The 8,564-nt window shown below is 69.4% G+C and overlaps 1 protein-coding gene across 1 annotated transcript in view; it reads right to left on the reverse strand.

The window, feature by feature from the left end:
• Positions 1-7,089, reverse strand: part of SMARCC2 (SWI/SNF related BAF chromatin remodeling complex subunit C2) — a gene marked incomplete at both ends in the record, with an annotated part of 8,097 nt that extends 1,008 nt beyond the window's left edge. Inside the window, 36 exon segments of the mRNA XM_079547806.1 lie at positions 86-460; positions 750-1,077; positions 1,159-1,293; positions 1,371-1,537; positions 1,622-1,751; positions 1,827-1,850; positions 1,852-1,892; positions 1,975-2,136; positions 2,350-2,398; positions 2,400-2,446; positions 2,449-2,608; positions 2,692-2,754; positions 2,822-2,831; positions 2,833-2,939; positions 3,184-3,246; positions 3,249-3,277; positions 3,370-3,402; positions 3,405-3,526; positions 3,594-3,616; positions 3,618-3,708; positions 3,787-3,814; positions 3,817-3,857; positions 3,928-4,058; positions 4,377-4,414; positions 4,504-4,564; positions 4,639-4,965; positions 5,047-5,177; positions 5,249-5,325; positions 5,420-5,486; positions 5,645-5,668; positions 5,671-5,716; positions 5,805-5,897; positions 5,980-6,059; positions 6,357-6,444; positions 6,780-6,899; positions 6,979-7,089. Of these exon segments, the coding sequence (XP_079403932.1) occupies positions 86-460; positions 750-1,077; positions 1,159-1,293; positions 1,371-1,537; positions 1,622-1,751; positions 1,827-1,850; positions 1,852-1,892; positions 1,975-2,136; positions 2,350-2,398; positions 2,400-2,446; positions 2,449-2,608; positions 2,692-2,754; positions 2,822-2,831; positions 2,833-2,939; positions 3,184-3,246; positions 3,249-3,277; positions 3,370-3,402; positions 3,405-3,526; positions 3,594-3,616; positions 3,618-3,708; positions 3,787-3,814; positions 3,817-3,857; positions 3,928-4,058; positions 4,377-4,414; positions 4,504-4,564; positions 4,639-4,965; positions 5,047-5,177; positions 5,249-5,325; positions 5,420-5,486; positions 5,645-5,668; positions 5,671-5,716; positions 5,805-5,897; positions 5,980-6,059; positions 6,357-6,444; positions 6,780-6,899; positions 6,979-7,089 (3,622 nt within the window).
• Positions 7,090-8,564: the final 1,475 nt, after the last annotated feature.

Consider the following 8,564-nt stretch of genomic DNA (forward strand, 5'->3'; position numbering starts at 1 on the left):
GCGCCCCCCCGCCCCCCCCCGCGGCCCGAGCCCGGCGTCCGTCCCGGCGTGCGCCTCGAGCTCCGCCCCCCCCCCGAAGTCTCACCTGCGAGCAGCCCAGGGCCGGGAAGGAGGCTCCCCTGCACGGCGGCCACGATGGCGGGGCTGTGCGCGGCGGGCGAGCCCCCCCCCAGCAACGGCAAGGCCAGGCCGGGCGGGTGAGGAGGGGGGGGGGGCAGCCCCCCGGGCGGCATGCTGCTGGCCAGGGCCCCATGCAGCGGGAGGGCGGGCGGGTTAGCGGGGAAAGTGGTGGCGATGGAGTCGGCGAGGGGGTTAGCCATGCTCAATGGGATGGCGGATGGAGGCGGAGCGAAGGGCAGCGCCGCGGGCGCATTACCGGGCACGGAGGGGTGGCCGCTGCCACCCAGGTTCCCCCCCAGGCTCTGAGACGGCGGCTGCTGCCCGGGGAACGGCACCGGGGCTGCGGAGAGAGGAGGAGTGACGGAGGGGGAGCGGCGCCCGCGGGGCGAGCGGGAGCGTCGGGGCCGGATCCGCGCCGCGCCGCCCCCGGAAGGGCCGCCAGCAGCAGCGCCGAGCCTCGCGCTGTGCCCCCGGTACAGAACAGACGGCGGCAGCGGCACGGAGCGGCCCGCCGCGCCCCCCGCCCTCGAACCGCTCACACCGACGGCAGCGCCGGCGCTCAGCCCCGTGCCGCGCCCCCCAGCAGCCGGGACCGCCGCCCACACTACGCCCCCCCCCCCCCCCCTCACCGTGCGGGATGGCCGGGCCGGGCTGCGGCGCTCCTGGCGGCGGGGGGGGCTGCGGGGGGGGAACCCCAGGCATCAGCTGCCCCCCCGGCTCAGCGGGGGCCACCATGGCCGGGGTGGGCGGCGCTGCCAGCGGGTGGGCGGCGGGGGCCAGGGGGGTTCCTGCGGCGGGCAGAGGCTGAGCGCCGGGGGGCAGCGGGGGGGGCTGCTGCTGCTGCTGCTGCTGCAGGTGCTGGAAGTGCTGCTGGCGGGCGCGCATCTCGGCGTACTTCAGCTGCTCCATATGGAAGGCCTGGCGGTCGGCCAGCAGCTGCTGCCGCTGGTATTCCAGCTGGAAGGGGGCAGCAGGTGAGCGGGGCGGTGCGGCGCAGCCCCCCTTTGCAGCCCCCAGTTCCACCCTCTCCCCCCTCACCGCCTCCCGCTCGCGGTCCATGATGGTCTCCAACTCCTCGAAGTGCCGCAGTTTGATCTCCAGTTTCTTCATCTGCGTCTCCACCAGCAGAGCCACCAGAGATTTGATCTTGCGCTCCTCCACGGCCGCCAGGTGCTGCAGGGATGGGATGGGATGCGATGGGATGGGAGCTCACAGCCCCCCCCCTTTCCCAGCCCCCTCCCCATCCTCACCTTGGCCTTCACAGCAGCGGCCGCCAGCGCAGCAGCAGCAGCAGTGGAGAGGTTCCCCTCGCCGATGTCGCGCTCCACTTTGGCTTTGCGCTCAGCTTCGGGCTCTGGTGGCTCCTTAGGGGTCTCTTCCTGCGTCTCCTTCGCCTCCTTCTCCTTCTCCAGCTCCCCTGGAGTGTGGGGCAGCTGGGCGGTCCATGGGGGGCAGCCATAGGGGCTCCCCCCCCCCACGCCCCCATCCGGACCCCACTCACCCGTGCTGTCGCCGTCGCCTTTCTCCGCCTCCTTCTCGCCCTCGGGCTCTTTGCCCTTCTCCTCCTCTTTCTTGGCCACGTCCCCCACTTTCTCCTTCACCTCCTCCTCAGCAGTGCTGTCACGTGGCTCCTGGGGGGGGTCCAGCAGCGGTTTGTCCCCATGTGAGGCCTCATCCCGACCCCCCCGACCCCCCACCCCCGCTACCTTCACCTCCTTCTTCTCCTCCACCCGGCGCCGTCTCTGTGCGCGTTTCCTCCGCACCGCTCTCCTCTGGGGCAGACAAAGCACGAGGTGACCCCCCGCCCCCTGCATCTGCACCCAGCTCTCCGCAGACCCCCCCACCCCCCGGTACCGATCCGTTCCGGCTCCTCCGAGGCGGTGCCGGCGATGCCGCTGCTCTCCAGCCCGAACGCGGGGTCGGCTTTGCCCGTCACCTTGGCAGCCTCCTCCACCTTACGGACGTGAGCTTCCACCAGCGCCGTGGGCACCTCCTCCTTCATCTTGGAGAACTCCTCTGCGTTGGGGCAGCGCTCCGTCAGCCACCGGGGTGGGGGGCAAAGAGGGGCGACCCCCCCCAGCCAGCCACCCCCTTGTCCCCAACAGCCGTGGTGCAGCTCCCCCCTCAGCCCCACGGCCCCGAGCAGCTGCTTCTGCCCGGCCCCCTCTACACCCGTCGCCCCCCGTGTGGCGCCCACCCAGCCTGCAGCCCCCCCCAGGCCCCCTTTACCCAGCGCCGATTTAGCAGCAGCGGAGGCGACACGGGGGTCGACGACGGAGGGCCAGGAAGGCGACGGTGCTCATGACGGGGTTACCAGACTGGCTGAGGGGATGGGCAGATAGGCCAGCGGCCCCAGCGACGCCTCGGAGTCCTCCAGGTAGGGATCCTCGATGGGCAGGCGCAGGAAATGCAGGATGCACTCATCCTGCGTGCGGCTGCCCACGTGCTCCGACACCTTGTTCCAGTCATCCTTGTACATCTCCAGGGCCTGGGGGCGGGCGGGGGGCGCTCAGCGGGGCCGGCTGGTCGTGCTCAGCCCCATCCCAAGCCGCAGCCTGGACCCCCGCTCACCTCCAGCAGCAGCAGCGTCTCCTGCTCCGTCCATTCCCTCGTTGCGCTGGCGGCAGCTTTGCTCTGCGGTGGGGGGAGCGCGGTGAGCGGCGCGGCGCGGCGCGGGGGGCGCGGGGGGGGCGGCACCCACCTTGGAGGGACGTTCTTCTGGTGTACATGTCGGTGCGCAGCCCGAAGTTCTGCATGTCGGCCGGCTTCTCCTTGCTCTTGTCGGGGAAGTTCAGCATCTGCTGCGAGGCCGAGGTCTGCTGCTGGAAGGAGAGCGGACGCTGGGGACGCGGCCGCGGGGACGGCGCAGCCCACGAGGACGCCGCGTCCCCCCTTCTCCCCCCGCCCATCCGTCCGCAACAGAGACGCCGTCGTGCCCCCATCTCGTCACGGTGTCCCCCCCCGCGTCCTGCTCCCCAGGGCGGCATGCGGGGCGCGAGGGGGAGGAGGGAAGGAGCCTTCCTCGGCCAGCGGCGGGGGCCGCGCCCCCACGTAGCCGCCTACCAGCTCCGGCTTCCCTTTCACCGACTCGGTGACGAGGTCTTCGATCTCTTTGCTCTTGCGGCCCCCGTCTTGGCGTCGCCATCGCTCTGCGGCCCTGAGGCACAGACAAAGCTGTGCTCAGCCCCCCCCCCAGCACCCAGGGAAGGCGGACGGACGCGGACGCGGCGGGACCCCCCCCCTGCGCACCCACCTGCGGCGTCTTGGGCTGCAGAGGCACCAACCGGAGGGCGTATCGGCCAGCACGTGGAAATGGGAGGTGGGCGGGGGGCCCATGGGGGTGGGCCGGCTCTCGGCGTCCACCTGGTAGTTGATGAGGCCCCACTGCTCCAGGAAGGCGTGGACCCTGCGGAGAGGGGCGTCAGGGGGGTCTGTGCGGCGCCCGCGCCGCCGTGGGCCGAACCCAAACGCACCTCATGATGGCGCAGACGTCGCCGCGCCAGGTTGCGGCGGCAGGCGGTGGAGGTGAGGTACTCCTGCGGGTTCAGGCGGTACGTGTCGATCATGAAGTTGCGGTACGCCAGGTAGCTGGGGCACAAAGGAGGCCGTCAGGGCGGCTGCGGGGAGGCGAGGGGCGGCGGAAGGGACGGGGGGGCTGAGCCTCACATCTCGGGGGTTTTGGACTTGTTCTTGCGTTGAAGAACTCGGGCAGAGCGCGGCGCTCGATGGCGTGGACGCTGCGAGATCAAAGGGGGGTCTGGCACCGCCGTGCTGGGGGGCGCAGCCGCAGCCCCAGCGGCTCCGTACCTGTTGTAGTCAACCACGCGGGCGTAGCTGGGGATGATGATGTGGTGGGTCTGCTCCGTCACGTTGTCCTCGTGCAGGTCGGGGTTCTTGGCCTGCTCCCCTTTGCTCCCGGCGCCGTTCTCCTCCTCGTCCTGCGGGGCGGCGGGGCTGTGAGCGCTGCCCTGCGCCCCCAGTGAGCACCGTGGGATCGCAGCGCAGTTTGGGGAGAAAAAAGCCTTAAAGATCGTCCAGATAATGAAGAGCCGTTGTGACATCGGGGCACTCAGAGCCCGTAAGACCTGGCTGGAGCACCGCCGTGAAGGGGCAGAGAGAGACCTTTCCATCCCCAGGAAGGGACAAGGAAAGAACAGCTGGACATCCTGCGCTGGCTTCTGGGATGGGAAAAGGGTCATCGGAGGAAGGGGAGAAAGGACGACACACCGAGGGCCAGCACAGCCCCGCAGCCTCACCTTGCCAGCCGTCTCCATGCTCTCGTCCTCCTGCTCATCTGGAAGAGAGCACAGCGGGGGCAGTTTGGGCACCGCTGGCTCAGCAGCGCCAGGAGCCGCCTGCAGCGCCCAGAGCCGCTCCGCTCACCCAGGTCCGTCATGGTGCCTCCCTTAACGGGCGCAGACTCCGAGTCCTTCTTGGTGTTGACTGCGACACAGGGAGAAGACGCTGAGCGCTGCGCTGAGGGATGCGGTGCCCCCAGGGGGGGCTGCCAGCGCCCACCTGTTTGGGCAGGGTGACCTCCTCCACGTTGGGGACGGGCGAGGGTTCATCCATGTCCTTGGTCAGGTCCTCCTGCTCCTCCTCACGGTGCCCGCGCTTGGATTTGTTGTAGGGCGTGGAGGGGCTGTGAAGCGCGGAGCTCCCAGTGTGGGCGCTGCTGGGCTGCACAGCCCCGGCCCTGCTGCCCCTCCGAGCCCCCGTCCCGCTCACCCCCTTCTTTGCGTTCTTCTTCTTGGCCTCCGGAGTGGGTGAAGGTGAGGGCGAACGCTTCCTCTTCTTGTAGTTGCCTCCCTTCTTGTCCCGCCGGTCCGAGTCAGGGCTGTTCACCTATGGGGGTCATGAGGCACGGGCTCCAGACCGGAGCCTCCCCTGGGACAGAGCCCCCTCCTGGGGAAACCGCTCCCTGACCTCATCCGTCAGGGTCTTCGCTGAGATCTTCTTCCTGCGGGCAACGGGGCTCTTCTCATCAGACACCTCGTAGTCCTCCTCATTCATCCACTCGTTGAAGGTGTCCGTGTCCAGGATCCACTTGGCGTGGACTGCATGCAGGGCAGCAGGCAAGTCAGGGACGCCGACGGCGGCAGGGGAGGGGGCTGAGGGTCCTCATCACCTTCCGGGGCTTCTCTGGCGTCGGGGGCGTCCTCCACAGAGGCCTCGATCTCGCTGGCTGGGATCCAGGTGTCGTAGCTGCAAATAAGAGGCAGCGGGCGAGCAGATGCTCCGGCTGCAGCCCGCGCGCCTTCACCCCAAAGCAGAGCAGTGGCCCCCCAGGACCCCTCACCTGTCGGGGTAATAACCCCAGTGCAGCAGCACCTGCTTGTCTCGCTTCATGACCGGCCGACCCACTCCTCTATAAGGGACACCAAGAGGGGACAGTGCTGCAGCTGCCCCACGGATGGAGCTGCCCTACGCACAGCCCTGGCCCCCAGCAACAACCCCCCCCCCCAGGGTGTTTCTCCTTAAGCTCTGAGCACAGGAGCTCAGGCTGCACCTCCTGCTTTGACACCCACCTTCTCCAAGTTCCCAGGACGGGGCAGACAACGTGGGACGCGTTGCTCTTGTCCTCAGTCACCGTGCCCTGGGAAAAGAGGAGGGACCGCAGGGCTGAGCAGCAGGAGGAAGCACCGAATGGGACCCAGCCCCCCAGCGCCAACACAGGCGCCCACCTGGTGCCTCTTGATGATATCCTTCAGTTTGCTCAGCAGCTTGGGCTCAATCTCCTGGTGCAGGAAGATGTTGGGCCGGGACAGGCAGTTGTTCTGGGGAAGGAAAGCCAAGCATTAAACAAAGCGGGGAGCAAACAGAGGGCGAGGGGACGAGGAAAGGGGAAGCAGCTCCCACCTGCACCAGGGATTTCTCGATGGTCATAAACATCTCCACGTTGCGGTCCATCCGCGAGGGATTCTGGAATCGAAACGCCGCTTATTGGGAAGAAAAGAGCGACTCTCATGAAAGCCACAGCTCCGGTCTCCTCATCAGTCAGCCCCATTCTGCCCGGGGGGGAACCCCAGCAGGGCTCTGCGCATGAGATGGGCGCCCAACGCACAGCCCAACCCATGGCCACGACCACCCCCAGTGCCCCACAGAGCAGACAGATCTCTGCTCACCCCCCACCCCATCCCATCCCATCCCACCCCATTCCACCCCATCCCATCCCATCCCATCCCACCCCATTCCACCCCATCCCATCCCATCCCATCCCCCCCACGGTGCTGCTCACCATCCTTGGTCGCTCTTGAACTTATAAGCAGCCGCCAGGATGTGGCACAGGGCTCCCCCCGCCTTGAAATCCAGGAAGCATTTGATCTGCAAAGGGAGGGCAGGGCTCGGGGGCTGCCCCACACCGCGCGATGCTCCACACCGCTGGGACGCGTCCCTTGCCGCCGCACTGCCGTCCCCACCGCTGTCCCCTCTCCATCCCGGGGCGCGGCCACCCCGATCCCCCGGGCGCTGCCCCCCAACCCGGGCCGCGGGCGCTGCGGTGCCGGGACGCCCCCTGGACCCGGGGGGCTCAGGGTCCCCAGGGGGGCGCCGTCCCCGGGATGGGGGGCGCCGTCCGCACGCCCCCCCCGCGCCGGGCCGTGCGGGGGTCCGGAGCCGGGGGGGTCGGGGGCCCTTTGTCCGTCCGCGCACTCACGCACCGGCAGCTTGGTGAGCGGCGCGTTGCTGACGTGCTTCCCGAACACCTCCTCCTGGAACTGCAGCAGCTGCACCACCAGACTCGACAGCGACTTGTTGGTGGGGGGCTCGGCCTGGATGTACTGCGGGAGGGGGCTCAGCCGCGGGCCCGCTCCGTGCGGGGCGGGGCCGCGAGGCCGGGCGGGGCCGGGCGTTCCGTACCTTCTTGTAGTTCTTGCCGAGCCAAAGGCGCACGTTGTCGAACTGGCTGACGGTGTCCGAGGCCTCGTAGTACTTGACGTTGGGGCCGCCGTCCTTCTTCCGCACCGCCATCTTCCAGCGGGCCGGGCCGCTCCCCGCCGCGCCGCGCCGCAGCGCCCCCTGGCGGCGGAACGGGGACGGGCGTGACGGCGCCCCCTGCCGGCGGCACAGGGCTGAGTGTGACAGCGCCCTCTGTCGGCAGATTGGGGATGGGTGTGACAGCGCCCCCTGCCGGCGGGATGCAGCGCGAGGCTTCGAGCGCCCACTTCCGGCACCGCGCAGCGCAGGCGTTATGACGCCCCCTGCCGGGCGCCTTGCGCACAGCCGCCCGGCGCCTCCCTGCGCCCCCGCGCGTCGCGGCGCTCCGCCCCCAAAGGCCCGGAAGAGCCGCAGAGAGGGGCGGAGGGGAGGCGGTCCGGCGGAGTCGCGTTGTGGGCGCGGCGGCTCTAGGCGGAGCGCGGCGGAGGGAGGCGCGGGAGTCACGGTGGCCGAGTGGTTAAGGCGTTGGACTCGAAATCCAATGGGGTTTCCCCGCACAGGTTCGAATCCTGTCCGTGACGGAACATCGTTTTTACGGAGCGCTGCGGGTCGGGAAACGGAAGGGCTGCCGGGGCTCCCGGCACCGCAGTCGCTTTTTTACGGAGCGGTGCTGCGGGCTGCGGGCTCGCGAGGCGGCCGCCGATTCGCTTTGGGGCGCCCCCCGCTCCCCTCCTGGAGCCCCGAGCAGCCACAGCCGCGGTACAGAAACCAGAACAGCGTTTATTGATCACTGACCCCCCCCGGGGGCGGGGGGAGCCCCGGAACCGCATCGTACAGACACCGGGGGACGGGAAAGGACCGTAAAAAAAAAACAAACAAACAACGAAACGACTGCAAATAAATTAAATTCCCACAGGGTGGCCGTGACCGGGGTCAACGCACCCAACCGCGGCGCTCCAAAATAAAACGGGGGGAGGAGACAGGGCAGAAGGCCAAGAAGTACAAAATAATACAGAACCACGATCGCGAGCGGCCGCAGAGGAGCAGCAGGGGGCAGAGGGGGCTCGCGTAGCCGCTCCACGCCTGTGCCAGGCCCCCCCCCCCTGCCCGCTCCCTCCTCTGCCGCGGCTCCCCCCGCCCAGGGCGCCCAGCTCTGCCTTCAGGGTCAATGGGGAAAGAGAGGCCGGGCCCGGCCCCCAGGGACAGACACAGCCAAGCACAGGGCAGAAAACACGGAGCACAGGGAGGGGGGCAGCCGGGGGCCGCAGGCACAGCGTGAGCCGGGGGGAGCAGCCGAGGGGCTGGAAGTCCAGCAGGACCCGGGGAGCAGCTGGACCTCCTCTGCCCCCCTGAAGACATCAAGTGGGAAAATGGAGCTGCAGGGGGCAAACGGGGGCGGGCTGGGGTGGATGCAGCGGTTGCGGGGGGCGTGGAATCGTTTCGGGCAGGAGGTGCGAGGGAGCAGCAGCCAGCGGAGCTCTGAGCCGAGCCCGGCCGCGGGGAGCATCCAGGCTGGGCCTCGGCCCCGTCCCCCTCCTCAGCACAAAGCATCGCTCTTCCAACGTCCT

The sequence above is a fragment of the Tetrao urogallus genome (assembly GCF_951394365.1).
Source record: "Tetrao urogallus genome assembly, chromosome: 31".
In the NCBI taxonomy this organism is placed as follows: Eukaryota; Metazoa; Chordata; class Aves; order Galliformes; family Phasianidae; genus Tetrao; species Tetrao urogallus.